Consider the following 24,331-nt stretch of genomic DNA (forward strand, 5'->3'; position numbering starts at 1 on the left):
TGTTGAAAATATAATACGTGATATTTCTTTTTTTTATTAAAATTTCAGGTCAAATTCGTGCAAAACCAACGTCAAGTCTTTTGACACTAGGCCAAAAATCTACAGGATCTTTAAAAATTCAACGATCATCATCTCTTGGAAGTAAGATAAATAATTATTTTCAGAAACTGAGAACTTTTTTTTGAATTTTTTTTCGTTACATATTATTATTATTATTTTTATTAGCATAATAATAAATATTATTAATATACTTTATTTAATAATTAATTAATTAATATAATAATAATATTTAATTTTTGTTTATTTTTTTTACAATAATTTTCCATATTTATAGATGACGCTGGACCTTCATCTGAAAGCAGTTCAATGTTTTATGAACTAATAAATCTCACTTCTGAGGAAACTTCATTTTTAAATAAAAGTGATAAACAGGAAATTTCAACAAAGGATCAAAATATTTTTGGAGGTAATTTATAAGAAAAAATTTATTTTTCTTTAGGTTTAAGAAATACTTTTTTTTAAAAAAAAAAAAAAAAAAATTATCCTCAAATATATTTTCAATATTTAATATTTTTTAAAAATAAATTTTCAATATACAATTATATAATCTATATTTTATATAATAAAAATTAACAAATTTCATGAATTGGAAAAATTTTTAAAATTGCAAAAAATTAATTTCTAACCAAAAACTCTTTATTGTGTTTCAGCATCGAAAAATCAAAATCAGCCTTCTGATGATGCGTCTGACTCAATTGTACAAGGTATAGAATTTTTTTTATAATAAATAATTTTTCGTAATTTTAAATGGAATTTAATTAATCATATAGTTAATAAATTATATATTTTATAATATTTATATAAAAAAATAATTATTAATTAATTAATTGAAATTATTTTGCAGAATACTTCAAAAAAATTGTTCGTTTATTTACAATTATTCACTATAATTTACAAAATATTGATAAAAAATTGGATAATTCAGAAAGAACACAAGTCTCAACAACGGCCAATGATTTTACGATTCTTTCACATTTTATTCCTGTAAATAATATTATGAGCATTAATCATTTTGAGATGTTAATTACTACCGACAATGATGCTGTTATTCAATTTGTAAGTGTAAAATTAATATTCGTAATTTTTTTTATGTATCATTTTTTCTATATTTGGATACCCCTATATTTTTTTATGTTTTATTCACTGAAAAAAAAAAATTCTACTTTTGAGAGAGGATGTTTCTTCTTTTAAAATTAAAAATTTTAATTTAAAATTCTCTACAATTTTTTACTTAAAACGATGAGAGATTCTTACTCATAAATAAATTCTATTTTTTTCGGGACGCATGAATATGTTCTAAGAATCATTAGTTAGAATTTTCATTTTATGGAATTTCATTTGTCACAATTATTTTTGAGCCAAATTTTTTTTATTTATTCGAATTATTATTTGATATAGTTTCCATAAAACCGATTTTTCTCTTATTGACAAGTTTATTAATTAATTTAAAATTTGTAATTATTTTTATGGTTCAAATAATTATCAATAATTTATTTATTATAAATGAAAAAAATTTAAGCAATACACGCTTGATAAATATTTCTAATGCGTTGTCAATTAATGCAATTAATAATTTCCTATTACACAATATCATAATCGACATATATGACATTTGTAAACAAACAGGGTTGGGAAACAAGAGCCCAAAATATGTTCGTCCAAAGCAGAGTTGGGTAGGCTTGAAATTCGCTTTGAACGAATATATTTTGGACTCTTGTTTCCCAACCCTGTTTGTTTACAAATGTCATATATGTCGATTATGATATTGTGTAATAGGAAATTATTAATTGCATTAATTGACAACGCATTAGAAATATTTATCAAGCGTGCATTGCTTAAATTTTGTTCATTTATAATAAATAAATTATTGATAATTATTTGAACCATAAAAATAATTAAAAATTTTCAAGTGTTGTGATTGTGAACTTAACTTAAATCTTATGTGATAAACATAAATAAAGGTTAGTGTATTTCATTTTATTTCGAAATAAATTTTTTCTTATTTAATTGCTCGCAATTTATAAGTTTTCGCTTCTCTCTTTCTTAAAATTCATAATAAAAGTATTTTTAATATCTGAATATTCAGTGCAGTGAATAAATTAATTAATAAACTTGTCAATAAGAGCATGCCAGCCATGACAGTTATACTTTGATACCAATTCAGGTATGAAAAAATGATCCCATATTCTGGATCATTTCTTGAAAATGATTCAAATATTTGGATCAATTTGATACCTTATATTGAATCAAAACATTGCATTCCAAAATGATACCATTAATGGCGCACTCACACCTTTTTTGGCTGCCTTCTAATTGATAGAATTTTCATTTGTCCGAAATTGCAATTGGCCCAACAAACAGTCGACAGAAAGATTTCGGCGCAATTTTTAAAATCAATCAATAAAAAATTATCCATAAAATTGTGATTGGTTGATTTTAAAAATGGCGCCAAAATCGATTGTTTGTTCGGCCATTTGCAATTTCGGACAAATGAAAATTCTATCAATTAGAAATTCTGTTAAATGATTTTTCGATTAAGTGAAAATTCTGTAGTGTGAAAAATCGGTTATATGGAAATTATATCAAATAATAATTCGAACAAATGAAAATTCAATCTAATATGAAATTCTTTGAAATGAAAAAATTAACTAATGAATTTTAAAATGATGTATTCATGCATTCCAAAAGAAGAATATTTTATTTAGATTAAATTTTATAAATTAATGGGCTTTGTTCGTATATTTTCAATAAATAAATCATAATAAAATAAAAATTATTTTATCCACTATTTTTTTTTCTAAATTTAATATAAATCCTATAATATTAAATTAAACTTGCAGAGAAAAATGTTAAATCAAACTGGTGGTCGATCTGTCAAAGATTGCATTTATAGATCATTGAGAAAAATTTTCACCAATTCATGTGCTATACAATGTTCTTGGCAGGGAAGAAAGAATAATTTCAAAGTGTCAAATTTGTCATTTATGCGCATTATGAAAGGTAAAAGTTAATAAATATTAATCTAAAATAACAATTAAAAATAAAATGTCATATTTTTTGTAAAATGAAATTCCATTTATAAATATTTACTTTTAAGGATAAATTTTTTTTTATTCTACTGTGAAAAAAATTTATTTCATGTAAATACTCTGTTATTTGATTATATTATCAAATAAATATTTACTTGAACTAAATAATTTTTATTTAAATTAAATAAATTGTATGCTTGAACCAAATAATTTTTATTTGAAACAAATACCATTTAATTGATTCAAATACAATTTATTTAATTCAAATAAAAATTATTTGATTCAAGTAAATATTTACTTGATAATATAGTCAAGTAACCGATTATTTTAAATCAAATAAAAAAATTTTTTTCATTGTAACATTTTTTCTAAATAATTACAGAGAAAAAATTTGCAGTTATTTATAAAAAAGTTTACAGAAATCTTATCAGTTGTTTTTTATGATATGTAAATTAAAATTATTTTGTTAAAACCAAAAATTTCTCTTAGAAATCAAATGTTTTTGAAAATTTTTTGTTTATAAGTAGGTTTTGAAAAAAAAAATGTTGTTAAGAATAAAATTAATAACATTAATTACGTACTGTTAAATTTTGTTCAATTTGTGTATACTATATTTTATCAATTTAAAAAGTTTACAATTATTTTTGAATTTTTCAGAAACATTTTGTACAACTTTTCCACACTTGACTGAGGCAGAATTTGAAGCTATTGCCGCTGAATGGTTTAGATTTGCAAAACAGAGATTAACCAGAGAAGAAACAAGAATGATGAACAGAACAGATCCTTTACAATCCGATCAAAATTAAAATTAATTAAACATAAATAATATTCATTATTAGTTTAAAAAGTTTTTCATTAAAAATTAACTGTGGAGGGGAAAAAAAGAAAAAAAGAACATATTATGAAAATTTGTTACATATAAAATAATTTTTTATAATATGAAAATATTTTCGTTATATATACTATAATTATAATTATTTGGTATTTTAATACGTAGCTGAAGTACGCAACGTTTATATAAACGATTTTTAAAGAAATAATTTTTTAAAATGAAAAATTCTATAATTTTTTGCCTAAACAATATTTCTTGTAATTTTCATTAATCAACAAACTATAAAAAAATATTTTTTAGACAAAAGATTATAGAATTTTTCATTTTAAAAAATTATTTCTTTAAAAATTGTTTATATAAACGTTACTTACTTCAGCTTCGTATTTTATTAAAGATATTGAGGTGAAATTTAATTTAATGATTTATAAAATGACAGTCATTATATAGTTATTTAGTTTATTTTAATTAAAAGTTAATTAATATATGTATTACAGAATATGCAATATTATTTAAAATCGTTACCTTACAGAGATTTTGTCGAAATTTATGTTTATAAACAATAATTTAATTTTCAGTTAAAAAAACATTTAATTTTTATTATTTTGATATTTTTTTTCTCCTCTAAATCTATGTCGATAAAAAGTTATTCATTTATGAGTTAAAAAATAATTGAAAACTAATTAATTAAAGTTTTTATTTTATTTCCTAAATTTCTTAAATTTACTTTTTACAAACTTTTGTTTGGAGCTCATGATTATCCCATTAAAATCATTAACTAAAATTTTCATTTCAAAGAATTTTATTTTCATTTCTCGAATTAGCATTTGACAGAATTTCTTTTAATACGAATTTTCACTTAACAAAATTTTTTGCTATCAAATTTTTGTTTGGCAGAATTTTTAATTTACATGACTTTTTATTTAAAAGAATTTTAATTTCATTTATTTAATCGAATTTTAATTTAACAGAATTCTCATTCAATCGAATTTTATGTGATTCGAATTTTTAAATGACAGAAATTCCAATTCACCGAATTTTAATTTGTACAAATTTTTTATTGATAGAATTATTAAGACTTCAAAATTTCAAATTACCGAAAAAACAATTGAATGAGAATTATGTTAAATTGATATTCGATAACATTAAAATTCTTTTAAATAAACAGTCACGTAAAGAAAATAAAAAAAAAAAAAAATTGTAAAATAAAAATTCTGCAAAACAAAAATTCGGTAGCTAAAAATTTTGTTATTGTAAAAATTCGTATAAAAAGAAAATCTGTTAAATTTTAATTCAAAAATTGAAAAAAATAATAATAATAAAAAGTCAATGTTTTATTGGCCTAAATTATAATTTATTAAAAGTTTAATAACTATATTAAAATAGTTTATATATTATATGCAATGTCAAACAGTCAATTACTTAATATATTTGTGTATATACTTAATGACAAAAATATTTTTTTTTCTGTAAATTTTCATGTCAATTTTAATTAATTGATTAATTATTATCAATATCATCGAATGTTAATTTTTATTAATTAATCGATTAATTAATTTTTAATATTATCGAAATTTACAACTTTTTATCGTTTCATTGAAAAAAAAAGAAAAATATATTTTTGAAACATTACCAAAAATTAAACGAAACAATAACAATATTTAAAAATATTTAAAAAAATATTCTTTATTTAAAATTTCTAATTAATTTTTAAACAATATTTTTTGTTACTTTCACCTTTTTGGCTGATTTTTCAAAAATACATTTTCTTTTTCTCTGAAAATAAAAATTAGATTTATTTTAGTTTTTATCTATAATACGAAACATATTGTTTAAAACACTTTTGCGTTAATGTAATATTATCAAAATTAATAAAAAAAAATATATTCATTGAATAATTTCATTTATTTTATTAAGTCGAAATTATAATGCAATAATTAAAAAAAAATTATTTCTATTAAATTTATTTTCAAAATTTAATAGATATGCATTACAAAATTAAAACAATTTCAAAATCATATTTTCTAGTCTAAAGAAACGAATAAAAATAATTTTTACAAATTTTCCATTCAGATAGGAACAAAATTTATTATGTAAATTAGTGCGTAAAGGATGCGTAGATTATTTATTTATTTTTTTTTTTTGACTTTCAATAAAATTTAAATCAAGTAGTTTATAACTGTAGTTTTAAATTCAATATTTATGAATTTAAAGTATTTAAAATAATTGCGTGATTCTTTAAAAATAGAAAAAATAAAATAAAATCCAAATTAATAATTCTGATAATATTTTTATTTATTTGTTTCAGGTTTCAAATGGGGCTTCCAAATGTCTCCAATATCATCATCAAAAGCTTATGTGGTTTCAGGAGATCAAAATCAATCGACAACAAAATTTCCCTGTCCAGGATGTCCCAGTGTTTTTAGTCAAAAATCAGGGCTTGTTTGTCATCAACGTTTTGAATGTGGTCAAAAACCACATTTCAAATGTCCCTATTGTGAATATGTTTCTAAAAAATCTAGTAATATTCAAAAACACGTTCGTCGAAAACATCAAGGATGTCCTGTTTCTTATCTTTTTATATAAAAATTAAAAAAAAAAAATACTAAAACTCTGACCTGAATCAAGAATCGATATTATAAATACTGTACAGTTTGTCAATAATTTTCTTTAAAAGATGAGACGTTAATTTTTTTTTTGTACTTTTATTTATAATTGCATCAGAAATTTTCATATATGAAATGAATTCTGAAATATTAATTATTATTTCTGTTGAAATTAAATCCCAATAGGATACATTTTTATGTAAAAATACTCAATTAATCTAAATTAAATTACATTTCCTTGATAAAGAAAATGTGAACAATTTGAAATCGGAAAAAAAATTTAATTTTTTAAAATCCACTAACATAACCTCAAACTACAAAGTAGTTTTTAACAAAACAAAAATAATTTTTAAAATTTATTTCACCCAACTTCGAAAGATCCAGTTGTACAATTTTCAAAAAAAAATGATTTTATTAAAATTTGTTGTTAAATAATAATTATTATTTAATAACAAATTTTAACAAAATCATTTTATTCTCCGAAAAATTCTCTAAAAGCCTGTTTGTTGAATTTAATTTAAAAAATGTTGTTCAAAAATTATTAAATAAATAAAATTGACTTATTTAATAATTTTTTAACAAAATATTTATTAACCAAATTAAATAAATAGAATTGTTGTTGTAGATAATTTAAACATTTTTTTAGTTCTGTCAAAAACTACGTTTTAGTTTGAGGTTATGTTAAATGGGTTCAACTTCCTTAAGGAGGAATGGTACCCGTTAACATAACCTCAAAACTAAGAAATTGTTTTTTAACAATTTAACGCAAAAAAAAATTACGATTAAAATTAATTGCAACTAATTTTAGTTGTTTATTAAAATTAGATAAAAATTATGATTTTTGTCTGAGCTGAAAGAAAAAACATTAAAATTTTTAAAAAAATAATTATTTTAAAAAAAGATTTTCAATCAACATCGTTTTTCTGCAAAATGCATAACAAGATCTTTTAAAATTGGTTTCAATTAATTTCAATCATAATTTTGTTTGCGTTAAATTGTTAAAAAAAAAAACAATTTTTCAGTTTTGAAGTTAAAACTATAAGTAATATTTTCAAGATTTTTGGGTTATTCGATTACTTTCGATCTAATGTCGATGCCAAACTTATTTTTGTCAAATTTGGAAATTAAATTTTTTATAGTTTTCTATGTTACCGACCGGTTAAATGTTTAACATGTTAGTTTACAGCGCCACTACTGACAGTATCCACTATACCTATATACATATATGTATAATCAGGGTTGCCAGATTGGGCTACAAAGCGCGATTTGGGCTATTTTTTGGGAATGTTTCGCGGCTTAAATTTCAGTTTCGCTAAAAGTAGCAATTTGGGCTATTTTTTCTTATAAAATTGCTTTTTTGGGCTACTAGGACATTTTTTTTAACAATACTAGAAAATCGAATAGTAAATCATTAAAAGTATGAAAACTGTCAATTGGCGCCTTGTAGTGAATTTGTTTGAAAATCACTTCGAAAAGTGTTCATCGGTTGCCAGTGCTACGTTTTTCTAAATTTACGTTCCTGTTCATGTTAAAATGTTGTTTCAGTTTTTATTGAAAAATTTTAATACCTGCGATACCTGTATATTAAAGTTATTTAATATATAAAAATAAAAATTTTATTAGCATAATAATAAAAAGAAATAAAAAAAGTAACTTTTAAATTAGTCTTACATCTATTTTTTCATATATATATATAAAATTGTTATTAAAAAAAAATTATTTACAAATTTTTTATAAATTTGTAAATATTTGAAGCTTCCCGCGGTTTTTGGGCTACGTCAGTGCCGTCTATCCGCGGTTCGGCGCGTTGAAACTCTGGCAACCCTGTGTATAATAGTCAAAGTAAACATGGCTGCCGAAGCTGTCACTTTGTTTTGTTTTCGTATCGTTATTCGAGGAAAAAAATGTGGAGCGATCCGCGATCGTGTAGTGTAGTCTGGAATAATATCAAAACATAACCTCAATCATGGATGTATTCTGTTCAAGAATTGTTATAATTAACTGGTCCACCACAATTCTTGAGCAGAGTAAATCCATAATTAAGGTTATGTTTTGATATTATTCCTGGGCAACATTTTAGTAATGGGCAATACAGTGGCATTTTGTTTTAAAATTCAATTGTTTGGAAATTATTGTCAGTTTATTCTAATTTTATGCACTGAAAAAAAATTTATTTGATTCAAATAATCGGTTATTTGATCATAATCGAATAAATATTTATTTGTATATCAAATAATTATTATTTGAGTTGATGAAATGGCACTTGTTTCAAATACAAAAATTATTGGTTCAAGTACAATTTATTTAATTCAAATAAAATTTATTTGGTTCAAGTAAATATTTATTTGATAATAGTCAAGCAACCGATTATTTGAATCAAATAAATTTTTTTTCAGTGTGTTTATGTACAAAATACTAAAATTTTCAAAAATTAAGATTTTCTTTTATCACCTTGTATGTTTTTGGGACCCAAATAATACAATAAAATAAAATCGTGCGATGATTAAAATTTAAACGGATTAAAATAAAGGTGGTGCATTTCATTAAATAATTACATATTTGGAGAAATGACTAAAATCATATATTGCCGCCTTACTATAAATTTTCCTCAAATAAGGCACTCTCACACCTTTTTGGCTGCCTGCAGGTTACCATGGCAACGCATGAGACTGAGTGCGACAGAAAATTTAAAAATTTGAATATTCAAATTTTCTGTCTCACTCACACTCGTACGTTGCCATGGTAACCTGCAGGCAGGCAGGCAGCCAAAAAGCTGTGAGAGTGCCTATATGAATTTTTTGCCTACTATTTTTGAGTTTTCCACAAAATTTTAGTTCAATTATTTATTAAATATTTTGTGAAAAAACCTATACGGAGAACATTTACATGTGAAGTCACAACAATTACATGACCTTAAACCTCGTAAGTGATATTTATTTCATATATGAAAATTTTACAGAGTAAAAGGGACTTTAATCGGATGCATTTTGTTTCTAGAATAATTATAAATTAGTCATGCCTCACCTAATATTATTTTTATTATATTTTTATTACTATATAATAAAAATTTTAATATTTTTCTTAATTTAAAATTAAAAACAATCTCGAATTTTAAATTTCTATACTATAATTAATATCAGTGACAAAATTTTTATTGTATTGAAATTTTATTTATAGGAATTTTTATTTTAAATAATATATATATATATGTTTATATTATCTATAAAAATTACAATTTACGAAACAAAATTCTCTATAAGTATTATTTGTAGTTCATCCAGAAGGCGTTTTCGTAAATTTTTTAGAACAAAATATATTTGAACAAATTTAAAAAAAAAAGAAAATAAAAACTCACCTGAATAACATGCGAAAAAGAATACAAAAAAAGAAATTTTAAATTTAGGACTAAAATTTAAGTGTACAAACAGAACATGAATAGAATTTTAATATTTATGAAATTATTTTATATATATTTATTTAAAAAACAGATTAAATATTTAATGAAATATCACTGAATATAGTCATTGATATGTGCGGGTGATTCACCAGAAATTTTCGAGGGAGAAATTTAAAAACAAAAGTAACTGGAAATTCGATTTCTTTTATCAATTTCTATTTATTTGCATCAAATATAGAGTTATACTTGAAGTGATCACAAAATTATTTTAAAGGCAGAAGACTTTTACTGATAAAGAATCTTTCAACTGTCAAACTAAAATACGAGAAACTAACCTCAATTAGTGATTCAGACACGTAGCATCAAGGGGCACTTTTTTTTTGTTTCGACGAAATGCTATTTTTCAGCTGTTAAATGTTATTTTTCACTTAAAAAATTATAGTTTTTATAAATTATATCACAACATGAAAATGCCCTTTTTTTTGGATAATCGCCCAAGTATTAACAAGCAGTTATAAGAGCAATAATGAAAAGAAAAAATTTACCTTTAAACGCGCAACTATTGTTCTGTCAGTCATCATAACCTCCAACTATTTTGACGTTTTTGTGATTCTGTAACCATGTAAATATATAGTTTAATTATTTATTCTTTTCAGTGTAAAAAAAAACAAATGATATATACGACAATTGTCATTATATAAGTTAAAGTCACTAAAAAAGCAAAAAATAGCGGTCTGACAGACCGGGTAAAAAGCGCTAATTTTTTAAATGAAAATATTAAACCTACTCGGACGATTGTTTTATTAGCTCATATTATATATACTGAGTGTTAAAAGCCTTCTTAATATTACAATAAAAATCATATAAATAAATATATTAAAAACGGTATTATTATCCATAATACTCAATAAATCTGAAAGAATTGTTCAGATAAGAAATATAATTTTTATAAAAAATGTTTATTTAAAATTGATTAGAATTATATCTCTATAGGAATCTAAATGAAAATAGTAATAATAGAAATAATTAATTAATTAATTAATTAATTTACCAGAAAAAAATTAAGGCTGATCATAAGTTGTAGACTTCCTTTAACCCCTTTGTAGTCGAGTAGAAAAATCGTTTGTAGGCCCAAAACGGTCAAAAAAAAAAAGATTCCAAAAAAATTTTATATCATCATATTAAAGGTTTTTGGGGTCGCTGAATCCGAATTCGGGGTCAGATTTTAAACATTCAAAATGGCGGACCCAATATGGCGGAAAAATTTAAAATTGATTCGATTCGTTCAAAATTCGGTACTCGGGGGTTTTTGGGGTTGCTGGATCCAAATTTGATGTCAGATTTAAAAAAATTCAAAATGGCGGACCCAATATGGCGACCTAATATGGCGGAAAAATTAAAAATTTATTCGATTCTTTTAAAATTCGGTACTCGGGGGTTTTTGGGGTTGCTGAATCCAAATTTGATGTCAGATTTAAAAAAAATTCAAAATGGCGAACCCAATATGGCGGAAAAATTTTTAAATTGGTTCGATTCGTTTAAAATTCGGTACTTGGGGGTTTTTTGGGTCGCTGAATCCAAATCTGACCTCAAATTTGAATTCAGCAACCCTAAAAACCCCCGAGTACCGAATTTTGAACGAATTGAATCAATTAAAAATTTTTTCCGACATATTGGGTCCGCCATTTTGAATTTTTTAAATCTGACATCAAATTTGGATTCATCAACCCCAAAAACCCCCGACTACCGAATTTTGAACGAATCGAATCAATTTTAAAATTTTCCGCCATATTGGGTCCGCCATTTTGAATTTTTTAAATCTGACCTTTAATTTGGATTCAGCGACCCAGAAAACCTTTGTATACACATTGACACTCAATTTTAATTATCTTTAGTATTTTTTTTTCTAATGTGGACATATATGTCCAAAATCACAAAGGTGGCACGATTTTTTTTGGCTATACAATATGGGCCATAGACAGTCAAGGGGTTAAAGTAATAGATTTTTAGATGAAGAGAATTACATAGGTAATAGAATTTCACATTTTCTGCTGTAAGGTTGACACCGCAATATAGACGAATTTTTGACTCGCCTTATTTTGTCATAAATCTTAAAAGACCGAATTATCAAAAAAATCGAATTTTATCTAATTTGTTATATAACATCAAATAACCAAACGATTGAAATTTTTAAAACTTCGAATTATCAAAAGTTTAAATTTTTAAAAATTCAAATTACAAAATAAATTGAATTTTTAGAAATTCGAATTATTTAAAATTTAAATGATCCAGAAAATCGAATTTATTCACAAAAGTTGGAATTATCAAAAGATCGAAATTTAGAAATTTGAATTTTTGAAAATTCGACTTTTTGATTATTCCAAATTTTAATAATTCGAATTTTTAGATTTCGATCTTTTTTTCAACGATTAAGAAAAAAAGTTGTCTATTAATTGTGGATTCAACCTGAATTTAATTAAAGTGTTCAAAGTATACAAAGTTTACAATATTACGACATTTGAGGTTATGTTGTGACATGGTAAACGGAAAATAATTTCCCAGTGTTATAACGTTTTTCAATTAAATATCAATAATTTTCCAAAAAATAATTGCGAATAAAAAAAAAACTATAAAAAATCACTGAGAAAAATGTTTAGTCAGAGCAACCAAAATTTGGTTGGGTCAACAAAAAAATTTTGTTGGTATTTAAACTATTTGTTTGAGTCAACCAAAAAATTTGATTGAGTGTTTTTTGTTGGCATAACAAAAATGTTTGGTTAGCTCAATCAAATTTTTTTTGTTAGGTCAACAAAAATGTTTGATTGATCAAACAAACAGTTTTTTTTTTGAAAAATTAAAATTTTTATTCTACCTTATTTCTTTTCTTTTTATCTTTTTTTTATTTAATTCATTATTTATTTATTATCAATTTGACATTGAATTTATATTTATCCAATTGAAATATTTGTGGATTTTGAAAAATCTCATCTCCGCCTGGGATCGAACCTCTGTTTTAAAACTGAAGATCGGGAGCTCTGACCACTGTACTACCCTTCTTTGTGAGAGATTTAAACTAACTGTTCTCTTAAGCTATGAGCTGAGAGCGAATCAAAATTATTTGGTTGTCGCAACCAAATTTTCGTTAGGACAACAAACGATCATTTGATTTTTTAGACCAAACTATTTTGTTGTGTTAACCAAATTATTTTGTTGTCGTAACCGAAATTTGGTTAGAATTTAAAAATGTTCAACCAAATAATTTTGTTGGCCTAACCAAATGTTTGGTTGAGATAATTCTACGACTTTGTTTCAGCCTACCAAAATTTGGTTACAAGAACCAAAATTGCCTAATCAAACAATTTTGTTGCAAATACTAAATTTTTTTTCTCAGTGATGAATTACTAAAATAAATAAGTTTAAAAAATGACAAATTGACTTCAATCAACGACAGAAAATTAGTAGCAGAATTCATAGAAAAAAAATTCTTTTTCCACGAACGTTTAGTTTCTTAATATTTAAGTGAACTATACTTTTATATTGTAGAATAATTTTCATAAAATATTGTACTACATTAGGTTGTACCAAATTGTATATATATATATATATATTTGCAAATAAACATTTGTAAGCAAATAAAAGTTTAAAAATTTTTCATCAATTCATATTAAATATTTAATTTGTAATTTATATAATTAATTTTTATACTCTCTAAATCTGAATTAGTAAAAATGTTTACTAATTTGAATTAGTGACTCACTTTTTGCTTCTAAATTAGTAAAATTTTACTAATTTTTAGTAAAAGTTACTAATAATTAGTAAAATTTTACTAATTCAGAAGCAAAAAGTGAGTCACTAATTCAAATTAGTAAACATTTTTACTCATTCATATTTAGAGAGTATAATATTTATAATTAAAATAGTATTTAATATTTACATATACATATATGTAAACATAAATAACTATTTATTTTAAAAATTTCAGAATATTCTTCATCGCTATATAAAATACGACATAACATATTTTTTTCCATTTTTATAGGCCGCAAAAATATAGGATTGCGATTTTATTTATTTTTCGATGTAATTGACATTCATTTCTTTTTTTTTTTTTTTTTGTTTTGGACTAATAAATTTTTTTTTTTGTTACAGGTTTCGATGTGAATACAAAATTTCATGAAGTATTACTGCCAAGTGGACCGACATTCGCCTTCACTGAAGATAAACAAAAAGATAAAAAATTCCCCTGTTCAAAATGTACAAGTGTCTTTAGCTATAAAGGTGGATTGAAATATCACGAAAAATTCGAATGTTCACAACCGCCACGATTTTATTGTAGTTATTGTTCGTATCGAGCGAGACATGTTTCAAATACACGAAAACATATTCGTAGAACTCATCCCGGTGAAGAAATTCGTGTTATTGACATTTGTCATCTTTAATAAAAAAAAAAAAATATATATTATATATTCATCATTAATAAGTATTATCTTGTAAAAGACTAAATAGACTTTCGTAAATAAAGAACAAATTATTAATCATCATGTTTATTAATCGAATTTTTTTTTTTCAAATACAAAAATTTGTAATGTCCCAAATTTTGTAAATAATTTCTTCTGTATTTGTAAATATTTTTTTTTTACACTTACACATTATATTTGAATGATATTAAATGTTTTCTTTAAAAAAAAAATTGTAATATAGTTTTTAAAAAATTGTGTTTTTTTCCATATTTATATGTACAAAATTTTTTTTCAGAATCAATAGAAATATATTTTATCTTTTTTTTATTTCAGATCTCTATTATGGAAATGATGGTGCAATGTCTTATGAAATGTTGAATGCAAGAAATACATCAAGAGATTCAACGAGAAAATTTGGCTGTCCAAATTGTCCGAGTGTATTCAGTCGTAAGGATAATTTACGATATCACATGAAATTTAAATGTGGTCAAAATCCACGTTTTTTGTGTCCATATTGTGAATATAAAACGCGACATCCATCAAATGCTCGCGCTCACATTAGAAGAAAGCATCCCGATTTTAAAGTATATTTCGTCGATATGTATCAACCGCAAGAAAATGTTTAATAATTCTCATATTTGTCATTATTGATAGGGAATTATGTTTTTAAAAATTATTAGTTTGAATTTTCATTTTATGGAATTTCATTTGTCATATAATTATTTTTGAGTCGAATTTTTATTTATTCAAATTAGTATATTTTGTAGAATTTTCATCTAAACGATTTTTTATATTAGAGAATTTTTATATAACCGAAAATTTGCTTCACAGAATTTTTATTTGTGAGAATTTTTATTTGTCAGAATTTTTATTTGCTCGAATTTTCATTTAACAGAATAGGAATTTTAAAGAATTTTTATTGGGTAGAATTTAATTGCATAGAATTTTCATTTTATTCTTTCAGATGAATTTTAATTTGTTCGAATTATTATTTGATATAATTTCCATATTACCGATTTTTTATAGCATAGAATTTTTACTTAACCGAAAATTTATTTAACAGAATTTCTAATTGATAGAATTTTCATTTGTCCAAAATTGCAAATGGCCGAACAAACAATCGATTTTGGCGCGATTTTTAAAATCAACCAATCACAATTTTATGGATAATTTTTGATTGGTTGATTTTAGAAATCGCGCCAAAATCGATTGTTGCTTCGGTCATTTGCAATTTCGGACAAATGAAAATTCTATCAATTAGAAATTCTGTTAAATGATTTTTCAGTTCAGTAAAAATTCTTTATAGTATGAAAAATCGATTATATAGAAATTATATCAAATAATAATTTGAACAAATGAAAATTCATCTGAAAGAATAAAATGAAAATTCTATGCAATTAAATTCTACCCAATAAAAATTCTTTAAAATGCCTATTCTGTTAAATGAAAATTCGAGCAAATAAAAATTCTGTCAAATAAAAATTCGAACAAATAAAAATTCTGTGAAGTGAATTTTCGGTTGTATAAAAATTCTATAATATAGAAAAACGTTTTGATGAAAATTCTTCAAAATATACTAATTTGAACAAATAAAAATTCGGCTCAAAAATAATTATGACAAATAAAATTCCATAAAATGAAAATTCTAACTAATAATTTTTAGAACATAATCATGCGTTCCATTAGATATAGACGTATTATTTATGATTTATAATTAATTGACAGTTCAAATTTTTGTATTTTAAACATAAGAATAAAATAGTTACACTAGATAGAAATTTATAAATTCTATTTATAATTATTATTATTATTATTATTATTATTATAGAAAAATTTTACTAAAATAAAGATTAATTCACACATAATTGTTGGCTATTTTCCACATTCACTAATAAAAATGTAATATAAGAAATTTGTATATATATATAATTTTTTTTTTTTTTTAATAATTTTCAAATTTTGTTTAATAATCAATAAATTAATTTTTTTTTTTGCAGACTATCAAGAATATTTTGAAGACTACTATCCTTATCGGGGGAGAAGACAAAGTAAAAAAGAAGCTGGAGAAGAATTTAAAATACCATGTCCAAATTGTACAAGTGTTTTTTCAAGAAAGGGCAATTTACAAAAACATCTTCGTTTTCAGTGTGGCGTTTTTCCTCGCTTCAAATGTAATATTTGTAATTTTCGTTCGAAACAAGCGTGGAATATGAGACTTCATCAAAAAAGAAGACATCCTGATATAGAAACATATGTCATTGATGTTTTTCGACAATAAGAATATATGGACTTTCTTTTTTTTTATATATATTTTGTATTAAAAAAATCACTATACGATTAATGCCAAAAAATTGTATAAATGCATTTTCGTTTCTTTTAAGTTTTTGTAAAAGAAAAAATTAATTACATAATTAATTATAGGGTCAGTTGGGGTAAATGGGGACAAGAGGTTTTGGAGCTTAATTTACAGTTTTAAAATTAAGTTCAACGTCAATATTTTAACCTCAGATTACCTGCGAGAGATTTTGAGTATTGCCAAGCTTTTATCTTGACAATTGGCAGCAAGATAAAAAAAATTATTGCTTAATGCATAAAAACTTTAAAATCAAAGTCAAATTGTTTCAGTATTTTGTCTCGCATTTCAAAGAAAACAGACTTAAAAATCATACCAATTTTTTTTCTTATTCCTTATGACTCCTATAACAGAAATTCACTTGAATTTTTGATTTTTGTCAATTTGGTTAACAATGACAAGCTGTCCCCATTTACCCTGAGTTTTCAAATTTTTGGGGTAAATGGGGACAGTTTGTCATTATTAACCAAATTAACAAAAATCAAAAATTCAAGTGAATTTCTGTTATGGGAGTCATAAGGAATAAGAAAAAAATTTGGTGTGATTTTTAAGACTGTTTTTTTAAATGCGAGACAAAATACTGAAATAAAGAAAAATAAAAAAATTTCAATTGGTTCAACTATTATATATCTACTACAAATTTTTTTCATGTTTTTTCATCCCTTAATACAGTAATATACTTAAGGAAACTTTTTTCTGAAAACTTTCTTAGAAACTATGTTGTCCCCATTTACCCCAAATTTTATGAAATTTTCTTAATTTTTGGGGTAAATGGGGACAGTCAGTTTCATGCGTTTAAAGCTTATCTAAATTTTTTTCTGCTCCATAAAATTAATCCTGGGAATCTAAATAACAACTTAAAAAAAAAATAAAACCGCAAATACATATTACCTTTTAAGGGAAGAAACTTATGTAATTTGTGAAAAATAGCGATTTTGTCCCCATTTACCCTAACTGATCCTAATTATTTTAAGAATATTATTCTTATTTGATGAAGATTATTCTTATTTCAAGAATATTATTCTTTGGTAAATCAAGAAAAATATTATTCTACTTGATCCACTAGAATTTTATCTATCTACTTTTTTATATTGTTATTTATAATTATTCTTATTTTAAAAATATTATTCTTATTTCTGAAAAGTTATTCTTAATTTAAGAATATTATTCTTTTTTCAATAAAATTATTCTTATTTTAAGAATATTATTCTATTTTCAAGAAAAATATTTTTATTTCAAGAATATTATTCTTTTCTCATAAAAATTATTCTTATTTTAAAAATATTATTCTTATTTCTGAAAAGTTATTCTTAATTTAAGAATATTATTCTTTTTTCAATAAAATTATTCTTATTTCAAGAAAAATTTTTCATATTTTTAATTATTCTTATTTTAAGAATATTATTCTAATTTCAAGAAAATTATTCTGATTTAAAGAATTTTATTATTTTTATTTCAACTATATTATTCTTGTATAAATAAAAAAAAAAAAATAAATCAAGAAGAATATTATTCTTTTTTTAAAATAAGAATTATATTCTTAAAATTTTTGACAAAAAAAAATATTCTTCGTTTGAGATGAAGGATTCTTTTCTATAAAATCCCCTATAAGTGATTTTATCATTTTTCACTCACATTGAAAATGATATTTTTGTTCACTGACTTATTCAGAGTTGAATAATAACAAAAAATTTGACATTCAATTTCTTCTAGTCGGCAAAAAAAGTTTGTCACTTTGAAACATTAAAAAAAAAAAAAATTGCTATTGAATGATGAGTAAAAATTTCCGAAATTAAAAATCAGTATAAAATTATTAGGTTATGGTAACCTATATCAATAATATCGATACATATATTTTTAATTTTTGAAATAAAGCAATTTTCTTTCAACAGTAACTTTTAATGTTTCAAAGTGGCAAAAATATAATTAATTTGTTTCAATAAGTACATAATAATATTATTAGATATTATTATTTATTTTTAAGAAAATATTGTATATATATATATATATGAGAGATTCTTTTTCAATCGCCCCAGCCCAAAAAGTCAATGTTCTGGGATTGGCTTCATACTTTGGTAAATTGTTGTCCTATATGATAGTAATAAATCCCTAAAATATAAACTCATTAAAAAAATATTTGTAGAAAGTAGAGGGGGTTGAAGTTTTGACGTTAAGGGTAACATTGTCATTTTCAAATCCGTATAACTATGACAAAAGTTAATGGATTTTAATTTATCTATAATGAATTTTATTGCATTTTTCACGTACTTTTCAAAAATGTATACAAAATTTAAAAAAAAAAATTTTTTACCCCTTTTTTTTCAAAATCAACCCTTATTTTTCGATTTTCACCCCTTCGGGAATTTTTTTTTGTTTTTTTTTTATTTTCATTGGAAAGATGAGGTTTTTTCCCATGAGCTATGTAAATATGAAAATGGGACAACAATAATTTTGTGAGAAACATAATATTAAATTAGGCGGTGCCTATCTAAATCCTCAAAGATGATCTCCAGGTACACCCCTTATCGGCACCGCCTACTTTAATATTCTGTTACTCACAAAATTATTGTTGTCCCATTTTCATATTTACATAGCTCATCGGAAAAAACCTCAGCTTTCCAATGAAAATAAAAAAAAAAAAAAAAAAAATACCCGAAGGGGTGAAAATCGAAAAATAAGGGTTGTTTTTGAAAAAAAAGGGGTTAAAAATTTTTTTTTTAAATTTCGTATACATTTTTGGAAAGTACGTGAAAAATGCAATAAAATTCATTATAGATAAATTAAAATCCATTAACTTTTGTCATAGTTATACGGATTTGAAAATGACAATGTTACCCTTAACGTCAAAACTTCAACCCCCTCTACTTTCTACAAATATTTTTTTAATGAGTTTATATTTTAGGGATTTATTACTATCATATAGGACAACAATTTACCAAAGTATGAAGCCAATCCCAGAACATTGACTTTTTGGGCTGGGGCGATTGAAAAAGAATCTCTCATATACACTGTAAAAAATCTTTTTTGAGATTGTACATTCACAATTTGTATTTGTGTTAAAATTTGTAAAATTACTATATTCAATAAGGTTATGTTACTAAATTAAAAAAAGCACTTTTACAATTTTCTGTAAATTTACTACTTTCAAAGTGGGTAATAGGTGACGGATGCAACAACTAATTATCTTTTACCTTATACCCACTTTGAAAGTAGTAAATTTACAGAAAATTGAAAAAGTACTTTTTTTAATTTAATAACATAACCTTATTGATTATAGTAATTTTACAAATTTTAACACAAATACAAATTGTGAATGTACAATCTCCAAAAAGATTTTTTACAGTGTATATATATCGTTTTTTCACAATAATATTCTCACTTGAAGAATATTCATCTTCCTTTTTAAGAGAATGCGCAGGTATAATTTGCACTAAAAAAAATAATATTTATACTTCTTTTTGTCAAAAAAGGGCAATTTTTACTTTGGTTTATATAAAAGTGCAATATTTTTTGTATACAATTAATTATTGTCATATGTATCGAAAGCAAAAATTGCCTTTCTCATACATTCTTTTTTTCACTGTATAGATTTGCACATGCGCAAACTGACGTCACAGTTATGGCGTCAGTCACGCAAACGTCGCGAATTTCTCACATATATAAGTAGTTGTGAACTGTTTTTCAAAAAATAATACGAAAAAATAATAATAAAGTGAATAAATTGTGAGAATAATATTGAGAGAAAACTGCAATTTGAATAGTACCTATGTGTTTGTGTTTGTCTTCGATTTAATTATTGTGCGCGTGTTTTGTTTTCCTATATAATTGTCGGAAACATAACCTAAAATTGTTTGACACTTGTGCGTATTTACATTATTGTATTTTGAGACAACACTTCTTTAAAAAAGTTTCATCAAAAATGAGAGGAATCCACTCAAAAGGGGAAGAATTTTTTTTTAATTTATACAAATATTTTCAAAAAAAATTTTCTTTTTTTTTTTAATAAAAAATAATTTTATTTTTTGCCCTGGAAAAAGATTTGAAAAAAATACAATTTGAAAATTGGCTTTCTCTCTAAATTTGAATTATAAATAGTTAAAATGAACTAGTTTTTAGTAAAATCACGGCTAAATTTTTGCTTTAGTAATTAGTAAAAAAAAATTACGAATTATTAGTTTTAAAAAAAATAACTGAAATATTGAAATTTGACTAGAAGTAATTGAATATTAGTTAATAGAAAGTTTATTTTTCCGTTACTTTGACATAACCTAAAAATGAATTTAACTGATAATTTGTTATTTTCGATTAAATGATTCAAATATTACTATATTTGAATCAGTGACTGACTTTTTGCTATCTAATTAGTTATTTTTTATACTAATTCAGATTTTAAACTATATATATATATAGTTTCCAAAGTAACTGATATTCAAATATAAATTATAAGATTTTTTTACTATGTACGTTCATTAATTATATGTAAGTAATTAATAATACAACGATGTAAAATGTATTTAAATTTCCAAATAAACATTTTTTTTGTAAACATTGCTTTAACAGTGTGCTATGTGTATAATAGATCATTTTACTGTTTTGTGTAACGTTGGCGAAATTTACAACGTTTATGATCAACGATTAGAAAACAAATTTTTTAAGACGAAACATTATAAAAAAATAATTTTAATTTTTTTTTTTATAATTTTCTGATCAATAAACATTGCAAGAAATATTTTTGAGAAAAAAATTGATAGAATTTTTCATTCAAAAAAATATTTCTTCAAAAATTGTTGATCAATTATAAACGTTGTGAATTTAATTATTTTTTTTTAAATTTTTGGTAGAGTAATGTTACAAAAATTTTTGTTGGTAAATTATAATTTTTTGCTTAGAAAAATAATTTTTATTTTTTTTTTCTAAATCGTTGATTGTGTTTGTGAACTTTACCGACTTTTTGTGCAATTGTTAAACAATATAAATTATTTAAACAGTAATTTTAGAATTATATATAATATATATATTTTTTCAAATAAATATAATTTAACAATTAACCAATTTTGAATTAAAAATTTTTTATTCAATTCTAATAATGAAAAATTTTTTTTTTTCAGATGTGGATAACTACACATTTGTAGACATCAATAATGCATCATTCGACGATACAAATAATTCCACAAATCTCAATTGGACAAATTTAAATTATATTCAAGATTTCACGACAAATGAAGATAATTTAGAATTGATAAAAAATGAAAAAATCCCATATTCAAATCAGGATTCATTGACAAAAGATGATTCATTTTCATTATTATCTGAAAAATCAGTGAAATGTACGAAAATATTATATAAATGCACATATTGTTCTTATCTCAGTAAAAAACGATGTAATATCTATAGACATTATAAACGTATACATCCTAATCAGAAACACAATATAATTATAAATATTGATGATTCAGAACAAGAAAAAATTGATCATGAAATTCTGCCTTCAAATAATGATGATAGTAATAATTTTCATTCTGGTCCTTCGGTTGATGTGGAAATAATAAATTCATCAAGTGATATTAAAAAATATCCATGTCCAAATAATTGTGGTAGTTCTTATAAAAATATTCGTTCATTACGTGGTCATTGTAAATTTGAATGTGGTCAAGGGCCAAGATTTAAATGTCCCCATTGTCATTTTCTTAGTAAATATTCACGTAATATTCTTTCGCATGTGAAATTTCTTCATCCATATAAGGATATTTATGCAATTGATGTTATTACAAAAAAAACATTTGGCAATATTAAAAGATTGTCTAAACAGCAAAATATTTTTATGGTGAAAAAATAATTCTTTCATGAATTTATTAACTTTAGGGGGTCAATTTATTATATTTCATCTAAAATCTTTGCAGACAAATTTGTGGCGCATAAATTTTTCATAAAAATCATTAATTAAATTTTTTTTTAAAAGTTTGTATTTTATTAGAAATAATTTTTTAGACAGATTTTCAATTTTTAAATTACAATTTGATAGATTTTCTTTTTATACAAATTTTTACATAATAAAATTTTTAGCTACCGAATTTTTGTTTGGCAAAATTTTTATTTTAGTCCTTTTCTTTATGTTACTTTTATTTATAAAAGAATTTTAATTCAAGCGAATTTTAAATTAACAAAATTCTCATTGAAATGAATTTTACGAGATTCGAATTTTTAAATGACAAAAATTCCAATTCACCGAATTTTAATTTGTACGAATTTTTAAAACGCCGATTTTTTTTTTTAAATTGACCAATTAGAAATTATCAAGAAAATCGTGATTGGTCAATTTTAAAAATTGGACCGAATTCTTTCTATCGATCGTTTGTTTGGCCACTTGCAATTGCGGATAAAATAAAATTCGTGCAAATAAAAGTTCGGAGAAATTAAAATTCGATAAATTGGAATTTTTGTCATTTAAAAATTCGAATCATATAAAATTCGATTGAATGAGAATTCTGTTACATTGAAATTCAAATAAATTAAAATTTTTTCATAAAGTCATCTAAAGAAAATGAGTGTAAAATAAAAATTCTGCGAAACAAAAATTTAATAGCAAAAAATTTTGTTTTGTAAAAATTCGTATAAAAAGAAAATATGCTAAATTTTAATTTGAAAATTGGTTTAAAAAATAATTATTTCTAATAAAATACTTTAAAAGGAAAATTCTAATTAATTATTTTTATTTGATAATCATGAGCCTTGACTATTTTTAGAAAAATCTTATAATTCGTAATAATTATTTTTTTGATTATTAATTATTTAATGATTATTATGAATTATAATATTTTTCTAATAGTCCACAACAGGTAAAATATAATGGATTGACTCATATAGACAATAAAATATTTGTATAACGATTGGTATTGATTAAAATGAAATTATTCACATTTTTATTTTAACTGTTAAATAAATTTTTGTACTACAAAAATTGAGGGGAATTTTTTTTTTTTTAATTTGTTGTATATAAATATTTATAGTGCGTGAAAATATTTACAACTCTCTGATATATGTTTATTATATAATTAAAGTGCAACAAAAATATAATTTATTAAATATTCATTTAACTTAAGTATATTATTAAGTTAATGTTAGTCATATTAAAAATAAATATTTTGCTCCTTTGTATACCAAAACAAAATATTATTTAGCATAATTGAGTTCAATAAAATTGTGTAAATTATATTAATAAATTTCTGCTTTTTTGTTTAAGAAACAGATAGTGAAGAGAAAATTTTAAAATTATTTTAGAAGACTAAAAATGATTTTATTTTTATAATAAATAAAAATATATTTTTCTAATATTTTTATAATAATTTTTATTATAATTTTTATTATAATATTATTTTATTACAATTATTTTATGTTTTCTATTATTTACTTTTTTATTTATTATGCATATAATTTTATGTCTTTATTATAATTTATTACAATGACAAATGCTTTACCTACTTTTAATATATTTTTCTAATATTAAAATATTTGTTTCAGACTTACCTTCAACTGAAAATTTAAAATATTGAAGTGAAAAAATTTATTAAAGATGTTCAAATAGACGATTATGGTCACA

The 24,331-nt window shown here is 22.9% G+C and overlaps 3 protein-coding genes across 3 annotated transcripts; all 3 read left to right on the forward strand.

Moving 5' to 3' along the window:
* Nucleotides 1-49: 49 nt before the first annotated feature.
* On the forward strand, nt 50-4,091 carry LOC127286400 (uncharacterized). The gene is made up of 6 exons (XM_051312816.1): nt 50-141; nt 335-466; nt 711-764; nt 905-1,116; nt 2,901-3,060; nt 3,747-4,091. Exons 2-6 carry the CDS (start codon nt 367-369, stop codon nt 3,893-3,895), a joined length of 675 nt encoding a protein of 224 aa, XP_051168773.1. The 5' UTR covers nt 50-141; nt 335-366; the 3' UTR covers nt 3,896-4,091.
* Nucleotides 4,092-6,030: 1,939 nt separating this feature from the next.
* Nucleotides 6,031-6,529, forward strand: LOC127284803 (longitudinals lacking protein, isoforms A/B/D/L-like). The gene is made up of 2 exons (XM_051310497.1): nt 6,031-6,034; nt 6,227-6,529. The coding sequence occupies exons 1-2, from the start codon at nt 6,031-6,033 to the stop codon at nt 6,502-6,504; spliced, it is 282 nt and encodes a 93-aa protein (XP_051166454.1). The 3' UTR covers nt 6,505-6,529.
* A 1,843-nt stretch (nt 6,530-8,372) lies between these two features.
* Nucleotides 8,373-15,007, forward strand: LOC127284808 (oocyte zinc finger protein XlCOF6-like). Its single transcript, XM_051310508.1, has 3 exons — nt 8,373-8,448; nt 14,071-14,322; nt 14,715-15,007. Exons 1-3 carry the CDS (start codon nt 8,373-8,375, stop codon nt 15,005-15,007), a joined length of 621 nt encoding a protein of 206 aa, XP_051166465.1.
* The last annotated feature ends 9,324 nt before the right edge of the window (nt 15,008-24,331 follow it).

Source organism: Leptopilina boulardi, unplaced genomic scaffold, assembly GCF_019393585.1.
Source record: "Leptopilina boulardi isolate dan_hultmark-lab unplaced genomic scaffold, ZJU_Lbou_2.1 LbouV2_121, whole genome shotgun sequence".
NCBI lineage: Eukaryota > Metazoa > Arthropoda > Insecta > Hymenoptera > Figitidae > Leptopilina > Leptopilina boulardi.

Excerpts from the sequence above, each read along its gene's own strand:
- LOC127284808 (XM_051310508.1), top strand. The coding sequence starts at position 8,373 with ATGGCTGCCGAAGCTGTCACTTTGTTTTGTTTTCGTATCGTTATTCGA. Across the intron at positions 8,449-14,070 it reads ATGTGGAGCGATCCGCGATC|GTTTCGATGTGAATACAAAA; the intron begins GTGTAGTGTAGT and ends TTTTTGTTACAG. Across the intron at positions 14,323-14,714 it reads TATTCGTAGAACTCATCCCG|ATCTCTATTATGGAAATGAT; the intron begins GTGAAGAAATTC and ends TTTTTATTTCAG.
- LOC127286400 (XM_051312816.1), top strand. The coding sequence starts at position 367 with ATGTTTTATGAACTAATAAATCTCACTTCTGAGGAAACTTCATTTTTA. Across the intron at positions 467-710 it reads GGATCAAAATATTTTTGGAG|CATCGAAAAATCAAAATCAG; the intron begins GTAATTTATAAG and ends ATTGTGTTTCAG. Across the intron at positions 3,061-3,746 it reads ATTTATGCGCATTATGAAAG|AAACATTTTGTACAACTTTT; the intron begins GTAAAAGTTAAT and ends TGAATTTTTCAG.